The following is a 12,334-nucleotide window of genomic DNA, read 5'->3' on the forward strand; positions in this document are numbered from 1 at the left end:
GCCACTCAAAAAATATATTCAACCTCGTTATTAAGGTTTCTTGAAAACACGATCTCGATCCTTTCCTCTGTCAGGAAAACACCAAAGTGTAGTGATCGAGAAAGGAGCAACATAGAGAGGTTTTTCATGTGTGAACGCACAAATTTACTGCATTTGAGGTTTCTTGGTGCCAAGATCTGAAAGTGCTCAACTAGTGTAAGCTTAAAAACGGATTTTCTGCATATGCCTTTACCTTTTTTTTTTTTTTTTTGACAGGAAGAAAAATATTATCATTAATAAATAGTCATACGGCATCGACAATAATAATAAAGATTTGGAAACCACATATCTAGAGAAAATAACATAACTTTTACAATCAAAATCATAACTATTTTGCATATCGGGCATAACTCACACTCCACCGCTTCAAACTTGACGCGAACAGTGATTTTCGGTATCTTTGCATCTTTCCAAGTAGAGACCTTCGCAATCTGCACTGATGTTTTGATCGTAGAGTTGATGACGAACCCTAAACCCATATGAATCCAAATCACCTTCTCAATTATTATTAAAACCCTAAAAATAAAATTCTCGTCTATAGATGAGAATCAAAATCTCAGAATATTGGGAAAAACCCAAAAAAATTGGGACAAACTCTCACAAATGAAGAGAACAAAACAAAGCAAAACAAATGAAATAACAAATAAGCGAATTAAATCAAAGAAAAAGGGTCGGAAATAGTCAAATTTCCGAAACTATTTCTGGCCTAAACGAACAAGAAAATTAAAACCCCAAAAAGAGAGGAGAGAGAAGAGCTACGGAGTATTGAATTGCATATGCCTTTAAGCAATTCAACCAATTCCTTTCAATTCTTAATGAATATAAATTGAAATTTTGATGCATGCAATTTAACTTGATTGGATTCAAAATTTACGAATCTTACCACAATACAATTTAATTATTCATTAAAACTACTTCCTTTCATCTACATACAGTAATTCAATAAGCTATGAAAATGTAATTATCGAATTCGTTGTTAATATGGCAATTCCATTGTACTCAATAATAGAGGGAATAAGTTCACATCGATCCACTGGATAAAAACGGCGACATTTAGGTGACTATACATATCTTTTGAAACCCTAGCTCTGACAAGTACCCTGCCCATCGATCGAAGTTGTAAAGATTGTGATATTTACGGAACGGAGTAACAACCAAAATGTTTTCAAAACGCAGTTTTAAATTACCCATTGACGGTTGTTAGTCTGCCCAGGGAAAATTACAAAGAAACCCTTACTTTATTCAATGAAATGACTTCTGCATCCCATATAAACGACGCATGTTTTTTGTTTACGATAAAAAAAAACACGAATTTTCTCAATAAAAAAATGTTTTTTAACGACGCATGTTAATATGGCTCAATAACCGCTGCGATGAAACACGAAACCATCTTGTTACTCACTCACTCAGTCTTTTGCACTCTCATTTTAAACATGAAAGTAGTAGATCAATCAATTCAATCTCTATTAAGAAACTGCAATTCGATCATTCACCTCAAACAAATTCACGCTCAAATTCTACGCCACAATCTCCATGAACAACACTCAATTACTTCCTCCATTGTTACTCTGTACACCTCTCTCTCTCCTCGTCACACCCATCTCCTCTTCTCTTCTCTTTCTCACTACGCCACTGCATTTCTCTTCAATCACTCAATCAGAGTTTTCTCTAAAACCCCATTTCTCTGCTATGAATCCTTGCAATTATACCTTCAAATGATTCGTTGTAATGTAAAACCTGATAATTATACTTACCCTTTTTTACTTAACTCGTGTGCTGCTCTTTGTGACCTTAATCATGGATGTGAGGTTCATGGGCGTGTTGTGAAATCTGGTTTTTGTTCAATTGTTGAGGTTTTTAATGCTTTGATTGATATGTATGGGAAATGTGGTAAGTTGGGTTGTGCACGCAAAGTGTTCGACGAAATGCCTCAGAGAGATGTAGTGTCTTATAATGCTGTTCTGGGTGCTTATGCTAGAGTTGGGGATGATATGGGGGATGCCCAGATGATTTTTGATGAAATGCCTGTTAGAAATTTGATTTCTTGGAATGCTATGGTTGTAGGGTATGTGAATAATGGTGATTTGGATTCGGCTCGAGCTACATTTGATAAGATGTCTGAGAAGAATGTTGTAACTTGGACGACAATGCTAGTTGGTTATACTAAAAATAAAATGATGGATATGGCTAAAGTCCTTTTTGAGGCTATGCCGGAGAAGACTTTAGTTTGTTGGACTGCTATGATTTCCGGGTATGCTCAAAATGGACAACCAAATGAAGCATTGAGGTATTTTCGTAGAATGCAAGGAGTACATGTTAAGCCGGATGCTTTTGCAATGACTGCTGTAATATCTGTATTGGCGCAGTTAGGACGTCCTGATTTGGCCAATTGGATCATGACATTAGTGAATCAAGAAGGCATTGAGCGAAATGTAAAAGTCCTTACTTCATTGGTTGATATGCACGCTAAATGTGGGAACATTGAAGAAGCATGTCGGTTGTTTGAGGAGATTCCTCAGCCGGATGTATACCCGTATAGTGCACTTATAACAGGCCTTGCTTCACATGGGCATGGCATCAGAGCGCTTGAGGTGTTTCAAAAAATGTTGATGGCGAAGGTTGAACCTGATTATATAACTTTTGTTGGAGTATTGAATGCGTGTAGCCATACGGGACTTGTTGATGATGGTTTAGCATATTGGGAGAGCATGATAAACGATTACAAGATTGAGCCGGATGCAGATCATTATGCTTGCGTAGTTGATATGCTTGGGCGTGCTGGGAGACTTGAGCAAGCGTATAAGATGCTCAAGAGTACGCCAATGGATCCTCACCCTGCAGCTTTTGGTGCTCTTCTTGCTGCCTGTCGAACTTATAGCAATGTTGAAATAGCAGAACTTGTTGCTCAGGAACTATTTATATTAGAACCTAATAATACTGGTAACTATGTGCTTCTCTCTGGTATCTATGCTGAAAGAGAGCAATGGGATGAGGCTGAAAGAGTTCGAAAAGCTATGAAGAAAAAGATCACAGCTAAATTACCTGGTCATAGTTGGGTTGAATCTAACAAATACGGGAAAGTTTATAGTGGCCCAGTGTGAGTGAACTGGGTAGATGATCATGACATAGGAAAACAGACTATGTAATGATGGATTCTGATTTTGAGGTGGTATTAAGGTACATTGTTCTGATTTCTGGAGTCCAAGTGCAGGAATATCAGCCGTCCTTTTGATTTTATAATATGTAGAGCTATAATCTTTCATTGATCTCTTTATCAAATTAAGATATCTTACCAGTTTCCTAATGGCACGTCAGAATTACTGCTCCCCTAGTTTGATCGAGGTAATATGATTGCTGGCTTGTACATTTTTAACAGAACAAACATATTTAGAGTCAATGTCTCATGAAACTACTCTTGGATTATGTACAGAATATAGAGTGCAGGTGAGACTGCCAGATGTGCTTGAGCTGAGGTATACCTTTCTTTAATTTGCTACATTTTTCTACAATTTCTGTTGCTGTATTTGGCATATAATTTTGGTCTAAGTCCGCATTGAAGCAAGTCAGACAATTTTGCATTGCCCGACTTTAATGCTGTTTGTTAAAGCACCTGAAAGCTTCTGCTGTGTTTTTTCTTTTTTCTTCCATTATTTTGCTGTAGTTTACCTTTACTCTGCTACATACACATTTATTATGCCGCCATTGGATCGGACTTTCTAATATATGTCCAAAACTCCAAATGTATCATGCTAGATAGTTGAGTTAGGCCTTGTTTAGTTCAACTTATTTTTACTTATTTCAGAAAAAATAAGTTCAGATCAGATCAGAAAAAATAAGTTCAGATCAAAACATCGTTTTATGTGCGGTTTTTTATCGCTAAATATTCTTAATTTCGTAATGAAAAAAATTGTGAAAATTACATATTAATAAACTACACATTATTACGAATCTAACAAGATCCCACTTGATATATTTTTTCCTTATAGATTATCGTACACTTAAGGTCAAAGTTTGGTCAAATCAGACAATCAGACCAGACCAGACCAGATCAGATCAGATCAGACCAAACCAGATCAGATCAGTAAAAATAAGGTGAACCAATTAAGGCCTTATTGCTTTACCAATGTGGAAAGGTTGGATACACTTGATGGTCTATAATTACAGGAATTGATTTTATCTTCTAAGACCTTAATCTGGGAAAAATTGCACATGCAATTCATATAATCTCTATCTACTTGGTTATGTTTTAGGTAAAAAGGAGAGTGAATGGAGGGAAGCTGTAATCTCCACATGCTCTTGGTAGTAGTTGAACCTCTATCTCAGGGGAAAGAAACTGGGTTGGGAGCTACTGCTCCCACCCTAACTCCATTTGCATGCCCATTCATTCCTTTCTGTTGTATGCATGGCTAAATTGGTCTCCACTGTTTTTCAAGTTTTCTTACTCCCTCGCTTGTTCTAAAACATTTCTTATTTGACATTCTCCTTGGACAGTTTCTCTGTTTCCGTCTGACAGTCCTGCCATCTTTTGAGTCCAACACTTTAAGAAAGGTAACTTTTTCCCAGAAAATTTCTTTTTCCTCGTGAGTTACCTCTGTAAAGATGATGTCTAAACTCCCCCAGCATGTCCTTGCCAGTAGCAGTTGCAATTTTTTTTGGCCCTTTTCTTTTATATCTTTTGTTGATAAAACCTTCATCTGGTTTGCTTTGCAAATCCATAGTTATATAATATTCTAATTTTAAGGAGTGCTGGTTGTGTCACTTTTTGCACAACAATTCCCCAGCAATGCAGCCAGGGGCATTCTTGCACTTTTATTTTGGAGCAATGCTGTAGAAGCTACTGTTAGGAACACTATGACCTTGACTAGAGCCTATTGCTGCCTGTATGTACTTCAATATATTATTGATTTGCAAATAATTCATAGTTTCTAACATTATTGATGATTAATCTGACTGCTGAGATTGTAGTTGCCACTGCTAGTATGGAAAATACAATGATGAGAGTCCAATGCCATGCCTTCATCTCAGTCCTAGCTGTCTTCCCCTTAACCTATGGCATAAAATAAGAGTCAAAATTTATAACTGATTTTTGTGTTGTTACTTTTATTGAAACTGCTTAGCCTTAGTAGAAGTTACCTTGATGTAGATCATGCTTGGAAAGATAAAAGTCAATGTAACAAGTGTAAATGATCCCAAGAGGTTCATGAAATCTCCCATAAAAGGTATGGCCGCTGTCACCAAAGTATTGCCTGTAAATACAAGTACCCGTAGCAAAAATCGCCTTGTTATATTTCTTCTTGAGTATGTACTCTCGTCAACTTTCAGAAACTTGGTATCTAGCGCCTCATGAACTGGTTGGAAGAACATCTGACATTGTATGAAATATTCGTAGGTTAGCAATATACTATTGTGAGTCACAACTAATTAGCTTAAGATACTTCCCATGCAAATTCCTTCTTTGATTATGAGCTCAATTGGAGACATTGACCAAACATTTTTTCATAATTTGTTGTATGAAGATATCATGATCATGTCTTTGTATTATAGTAGTCTTGTTTGGTTACAATCAAAGCATTTTTAGGAAGTTCAATATAAGATTATCTAGAAATATCCTAGTAAAGTAGTAGTAGTGAGACCTAACCCTTCTCATTTTCTCCCTCCAAACCTAAAAAATATAGTTCATGTGCCTACAACTACACAATAAATAGCACCTGGATCATTAATCTACTACTTTAATACAAAGTAATATATTAAAAATGTTTGTTGCTCATTGGAGACTCTTTCAACGATTTTCCCTTGTTGATTCTGTAATTCCTCGTTTATCAGTCCTTTCTCTAATCACTCCTTTATTCTATTACTCTCTCTCTTCTTCTTCCATGTCAGAATTACTTACTTTTAGTGCCACTACCATGATTTTAAACTGACTTATGATGGTGAAATAATTTTTAGTTACTAATTTAGTAATTTGAATTAATGTAGATGCAGTATGTTCAGTCTGTACTCTGTAGAGACTTAAGTAACTTATATGATTTGTCTAATATAATATGCTTTTAATCTGGAATTTATGTGAAGCAGAAGTATGAAAAGGGGGAGATGAGGAGTGGTTTAAGTAAGAAGAAGCAAAATAACACATACATGTTGAGAGATGACATTTTGTAGAAAGACAGCTAAGTTGATCAGGATCTTCGCCCATTTTGGCCCGCTTAGTGCCATAGGGAGATAATCTGGAACATCTGAACCATAAAGCCAATATCCATAGATACTAACACCATAATATACCATGAGTCCAACAGTATATTGTGTACACAAGGCAATTCTCATGTTCCTGACAACTGGCTTCTGGAGAGTTGACTGCACAATTCAAAATTAGATTTGGTCATTGAAGCTTGTTTGAATATTGCTCTCTGTTTCTGCATGACTATATACTTTCTATTGTCTCAAAGCTCATATTAAGTAGAAATTTTCACCTGTATTTCTGGTACCATGCCTGAATTGTTGCTCACAATCATGGCCGATACTGCACCTAAGGCATTAAACACCTTACCCACTGTGCTACCCCTAACTTCATAGTTTCTGTGTCTGTTAGAATTTCCTGCAAAGTGAATGGATGAATAAGTTGGGCTGAAATATGCATTTGATGGAGTAGAACTGTTAAATCAAAGAAACAATTGTTATGTATATAAATTTCCTTACATTCACTCACACACATGTATTTATATATATATATATATACATATAATACACACAATCACATTACTTGCATTATTTATGCATTGAGTGGGCATTGTAAGGATGCAACATTCAGTTCAGCAACTAAATGACATAAATTTTGAAAGATCTATCCGTTTTGAGTTATGAAATCTGAAGCACATTATTCAGCCTTAAGAGGGAGTTTAAAAACAAATTAATGATATTTTTGTTTTTGCTTTTTGAACTAGGGTGATTGTTGCTCCGTGTTTTACCTCAAGTTGGGGGAATGAATTAGTGTTGTTGCAGAGGAATGGGAAAATTGTGTTAGCCTGTTAGGCTAAAGGCTAAAGACCTAATAAAACCGATTAGGGACAAATCTAGCTGCTGAATTCTGGTGAGGGGAAATAAGCCACAAACCTTTGAAGCACTATCAAATTTAGTATACTACATAATTCTTTGGCATCTGTACATGTTATTGCAGGTTGAGGTTATTAACATTAACAACATTGAGCTTACCGTCTTTTGCTGATACCGCAAGGAGGACTCCAATAAAACCGAAGGTGAGAAATGTAGAAGCTCCTACCCACACTCTCATGGCAGACATGTTTGGGACGACAAAAGCAAATATGCAGTATACTACTCCTGTGATAATGATGTAATACTGGAGCCTCAAGGCTGTCTCACTGAACACCAGATTTATCTCCTGCAAGAAGACCATGACAAGTTTAACTGGTATTAAGATCTTTCTCTATATTTGCTTATATGTTGTTTCTTTTGGGTGGAGCTGCTGATTATAATCTTACTGCGTCTAAGAGAAAATTATTTAAAATCACCCTTAACTATTTAATATTCACACGGCCAAACATAGCCATCTCTTCTTGATTAACTCACTAGATTAAAAGTGTTCATAATCATCTATGGCGGATTTTGCCTACTGATTACTAAGACTGCATAATCATTTTTTATTTTTTTATTTTTAATTTTATTAGTTTTAAAGAGGTTAAATGAACAGTATACCTTCAGTGCTCTGCCTCCCAGAAGGATGAAACCCATATTTGCCAAAATAAAGGTTGAAAATTGGAGCATATATGTTACATAGTACAATTTCTTCCCTGCACAGTTTTATGTTTGGTGTTAGGTGTCTACTTCGTATCCAATTTTAAAATACATCTGAACAATACAGTTGAAACTTTATACTGTAGTTTTTTTTAGCATACTAACCAAATAGATACCCCATGACGTCTCTGTATCTGATGAATCTCTGACCTTGGATGAAGTGAAAGCCTGCTAATAGACAGCTTGAGTAGCAACTGAAGAACCCAATAAGAAGTAAGCTGACGATACCCCATACCCAACCCAGGGGCACCAACATAAGGTTTGAAAAGCTTAGTATCCATCCACAGTTGAAGCTCGTTACGAGCATCAAACTAACCTGCTGCCATGAATCTGTATATAAACCATAACAAATTTATCACATCAAAACATTCTGTTTCATCAAGCTTATAGATAGAAGAATCTAAGAAGATACATTTATAAATTGTAAATAAGTGTAGGATAACACATTTTCCCCTCCTTTTTTGTACACTTTACTGATCTAGTGCTAAGAGATATTGCACTATGGTAGAGGTTACTGGCACCTTAGGCTTAATATGAGAAGTAATCTTCATTCCTCCCTCAAAAACAAACTAAGGACGTAGTCACTGTACTAAGATTCTATATTAATGTGAGTTATGCGACAATATCTGATCACATGTCATAGTTGTCACCCCTAAGACTTTACCAACTACGATGCAGATATAATGCAACTTACTATCGAAGTCAAGGAAGTCATGGTAACATGTCATGAATGGAACACAGAATAAATATAGCAGTGCACTGGATCACACGATACAAGCAGTATACTAGACTAAACAAGCTATTTGATTCTATCAGACTAAGGGGCGTGACTAAAACTAACCATTCCCAATAGCATGAGCCGAAGTCGGAACTTCTTCTAGAATTTGATCACCATTCTTTATAGAGCCTGATTCTAAGTTAAAAGCTGATGGATGACTAGTTTTGCCTTCTGTCTCCATAGTTTTCCTTTCTTTTTCTAAGCTTAGTGGTTGTTGCCACTTGCTGGTTTTTTACAAGGAGAGCGTATGGTATGAAGTTTAAAGGACCACATAAACGTTATATACTGTACTTGTTTTGGTGGACACTGGACAGTGGTGCATTATTTTAAAATTTGTGATCTATTTTCCTTGTTAATTTTGTCTTTTTTTTTTTTTTTTTTTTTTTTGTCTTTCTTTTTTTGTTCAATATTCCCAGTTTTTTGGTTGGAGATCAATCATGCTATGCTAGCATGCATATATGGTGCATCTATGGTCAAGAATTAATATTGATAGATACTCCGTCCCAAGCTTAGATTTGGAGTCTTATTCATTGGACCTATTGCTAAAAGTGGGTCCTTCAACCTTTAAAAAAACATACATAAAGCCAGAATATACAGCCGTGGCTTTAGGCCTTGTATGATTTATGATTGAGGTCTGTTTTCTTTACCTGATTTTATTGAACCGAACTAATTTTACTGCATAAATTGTTTTTACGGGTTAATAATGATTACAATTGTGATTAAACTCAATTACTGGTATAAATGATTAAAAGGGTTTTTGTCTGTTATGACTATTTTTTATTTAGTCGTTAGTTTATTTTTAAAATAAAATTTAATTACTGAAAGTTCTTCAAACTAATATTTGCTATTTATAATAGTTTTTGTTTGTTAAAATCTGATTTGTACTAAACATTTTTTTTATATGGAGAGAACAAAACTAAAATACTTTTGTCGAAGATTTACATCATTTTCATTTCATTTCATTCAAGCAAACAAAGTCATTTTCAATAATTTTTGAAAAGTGATGTTTTTATTTATTGAAATGAATTAATGATTTTTTTTTTGGCAGGTAAGATGAAAGGTAGATACATTGGGACTTTTGGGAGTGAGGAAGGGGAGGGTAGGGAAGTGGAGGGTAAGGAGATACTCACTCTTGAGTGCCCTCGGTGCAGATTGAACTTCCAACCACAAGGTTGGAAGATGATAAGTTTAGCTTGGTAAATGAATGAATTAATGATTGCTTGGTTATTTTATTACGGAGTAGCTTTTAACTAGATCCAAAAGGATTATATGCTCTCTTTTCCAATACTTTTTGAGGGATGTTATATGCTCATTTATAAGATTCTTCTTTAATTGCATTTTTTTTTTTATACTATTATGAAACAAATATCTTATAAATTATACTTATTTTTTTCTCTCAAGTCAATAATGAGGTGCTAGAAAATGAGGGTTTGCTGAAATTTCTAATATTGCAGTCGAAATCTTGCATATAAGACAAGAAGCCGTTATATTCAAGAAGACAAAATGGCTCGGTGGTCACTCATCTCATCACTTGAGACTCAAGGATAAGGGAGAGGGGAACAAAATGGGATAGGATTTAGGTGTCTCAGCTCAGCCCATAAGCTCATTACCCCTGTATATGTGATTCAGTGTCTTTGGCTAGTGAGAGCCAGAGAGGTCACCCGAGGTTTATATATAACTAGGTAGTGCTCGAGTCATGCTCGGATGAAATAAAATAGAGAAAAACTTCGTATGTTACCAAAATGTTTGCTGATAAAGGTTTTCCTGTTTAGCTATGGGATGTTATTTAATTTTTGCAAACTTTTGGTTAGTGTCTTTAAAATTTCAAGAGTACTTGTTTTAAGGTCTTCTCATTCACCTCAGTTTTAAACTGCTGAAATTTTAAGGAAACTAAGTAAGTACAGAGTACTTATGTTTCTCAGGAAAGATATGTTCGTTGTTGAGTTAGTGCTTGGCGGGGTGATTGACACCACAGGCCCAAACTCAAGAGACATCATCTTCACTCCTTCCCACTATTAAAAGTGTTTCTTTCTAATATTATACTCCCTTGTTCATAATTAATTGTCACACATATTATTAATAATATTTAAATAGGGCGGACGGAATTAGGCGTGGAGATGGAATAGGACTTATACTAGCACTTATAAGTTTGTGACATATAGTGTTAATAAACAGAACTGTCAGAGCAATAATTCAAAAGCTTAGATGATAACATAAAAGAAAAATAACAATGTTCAAAAGCTTAGATGATGAACAAAAACTCACCGTTTCCAATAGTGTGAGCAGAAGTAGGACACTCTTCTTGGTTTTGATCATCTCTAATTGATCCAGATTCAATGTTAAGTGCTTCTTGCTGTCTAATTTTGCTTTCTGTTATCTCCATATATTTAAATTTTTGAGAGTGATATTGTTACATTTGCCAATTGTTACTTCTTTATAAGGAAAACATCTGATGAGTAAGGACCATCAATATGCATCAATCAATGACCATATATTACAACTTTTGCCTGCTGGCTGCTGCTTCATTATTTTCCATGTGTAATTGGCCACTACTTCCTCTTTCATTTGTCTCTCTTTTTCCCAACTTTTTGGTGAGGATCTCTATCATGGTTGGTAATATATGCATGTTGGCAGGTTGTGGTCTGTTCACGTAGGCTAGGAACGGCATTCGGAGTGGTCGGCAAGGGACGTGACTCCCTGTATGTTACTCTCTATGTTAGGAATTAATTTAACCAGCAATCAGATTTAACTCCTATCATCAAATAAGGAGTAAAAAGGATATGACATAGTTTTACGATGTATTGTTTTCTATCACTCCTTTAAATTTGTTAAGTAGCATAACAATACCAAATGCAAAATTTGCGCAACACCACTCATTGAAGAGGAAAGTAGATGGGATCCACACCACTTCCAAGCTCCATCAATCATAAATATAGACAAGTTGATAGAGTAAGTAGGGCAATATGATTTATGAATGGGTATGAAGAATTGTCATTTATTTCAGGGACGATATTTTGCTGCCTATTTCATGTCGGTAATTTCATATTTTGTAAACTTGTGATCTCTATTATTGCTAGATCCAAGTATTTGGATTGTAATATAGTCTTTTATAATAATCTATACTATATATTAAAAGACGTTTATAGTAATAGAACGGTGCTACGTGACACTTTTCAAATATTTGCACAATGCCACGTCACTCTCCAAAGGTCATACATTTACCATCTCAACCAATTTTGATTAATGTCTTAAATTTCACATAATTAACATTATATATTCCTTTAATATATTAAGTAAATTAGAGGTCATATTTTTTATTTATTTTTCACAAGATTAGAAAATAATTACATATAAGGTAAGAAAAATAAAATAAATAACAATAACACCCGAGATAACGCCCGAACCACACACTAACTATACAAACAGTCGAATATAATTATCAAATTAAAGAAGTACAAACTAGCAACCCGGGGCATCGCCCGAACCACAAACTAGTTTAATATCACATATAAACATTATATTAAAATATTTTCTTTCAAATTTACAAGCTTTAAAAATATTAAATAAATAAATGAATAATGACAAAAGGTAAAACTTTTTTTTTGCTTACCATTTGAATTGTCTTTACTCCATATTATCTTAACTCTCAATCTCATAGTATAGGCCCTATTTGGCAAAATCTGCTACTACCTTCCGTTACTAAAGAGGGTTACA

The 12,334-nt window shown here is 34.9% G+C and overlaps 2 protein-coding genes across 3 annotated transcripts; one reads left to right on the forward strand and one right to left on the reverse strand.

The window, feature by feature from the left end:
- The first annotated feature begins 1,392 nt into the window (after positions 1-1,392).
- Positions 1,393-7,296, forward strand: LOC110687854 (putative pentatricopeptide repeat-containing protein At5g37570). The gene is made up of 3 exons (XM_021864496.1): positions 1,393-3,512; positions 6,975-7,120; positions 7,208-7,296. The coding sequence occupies exon 1, from the start codon at positions 1,413-1,415 to the stop codon at positions 3,138-3,140; it is 1,728 nt and encodes a 575-aa protein (XP_021720188.1). The 5' UTR covers positions 1,393-1,412; the 3' UTR covers positions 3,141-3,512; positions 6,975-7,120; positions 7,208-7,296.
- Positions 4,128-11,612, reverse strand: LOC110687855 (proline transporter 2-like). 2 transcript variants are annotated; one of them, XM_021864497.1, is made up of 8 exons: positions 10,886-11,612; positions 7,948-8,172; positions 7,744-7,838; positions 7,243-7,429; positions 6,504-6,628; positions 6,172-6,387; positions 5,173-5,403; positions 4,128-5,086 (listed from the first exon to the last, which is right to left on the reverse strand). In XM_021864497.1, the coding sequence occupies exons 1-8, from the start codon at positions 11,001-11,003 to the stop codon at positions 4,937-4,939; spliced, it is 1,347 nt and encodes a 448-aa protein (XP_021720189.1). In that variant the 5' UTR covers positions 11,004-11,612; the 3' UTR covers positions 4,128-4,936. The 2 variants fall into 2 exon arrangements, with proteins under 2 accessions (XP_021720189.1, XP_021720190.1); XM_021864498.1 differs by lacking the exon at positions 10,886-11,612 and adding an exon at positions 8,684-9,446.
- Positions 11,613-12,334: the final 722 nt, after the last annotated feature.

Source organism: Chenopodium quinoa, unplaced genomic scaffold, assembly GCF_001683475.1.
Source record: "Chenopodium quinoa cultivar QQ74 unplaced genomic scaffold, ASM168347v1, whole genome shotgun sequence".
Classification (NCBI taxonomy): Eukaryota; Viridiplantae; Streptophyta; class Magnoliopsida; order Caryophyllales; family Amaranthaceae; genus Chenopodium; species Chenopodium quinoa.

What these genes read in the sequence shown, in the direction of transcription:
- LOC110687855 (XM_021864497.1), bottom strand. Translation starts at nt 11,003, where the DNA reads ATGGAGATAACAGAAAGCAAAATTAGACAGCAAGAAGCACTTAACATT. An exon ending in TGGGAGGCAGAGCACTGAAG is followed by an intron (nt 7,430 to 7,743) that starts GTATACTGTTCA and finishes GTCTTCTTGCAG; the next exon opens with GAGATAAATCTGGTGTTCAG. An exon ending in CAAGCATGATCTACATCAAG is followed by an intron (nt 5,087 to 5,172) that starts GTAACTTCTACT and finishes TTTATGCCATAG; the next exon opens with GTTAAGGGGAAGACAGCTAG.
- LOC110687854 (XM_021864496.1), top strand. Translation starts at nt 1,413, where the DNA reads ATGAAACACGAAACCATCTTGTTACTCACTCACTCAGTCTTTTGCACT.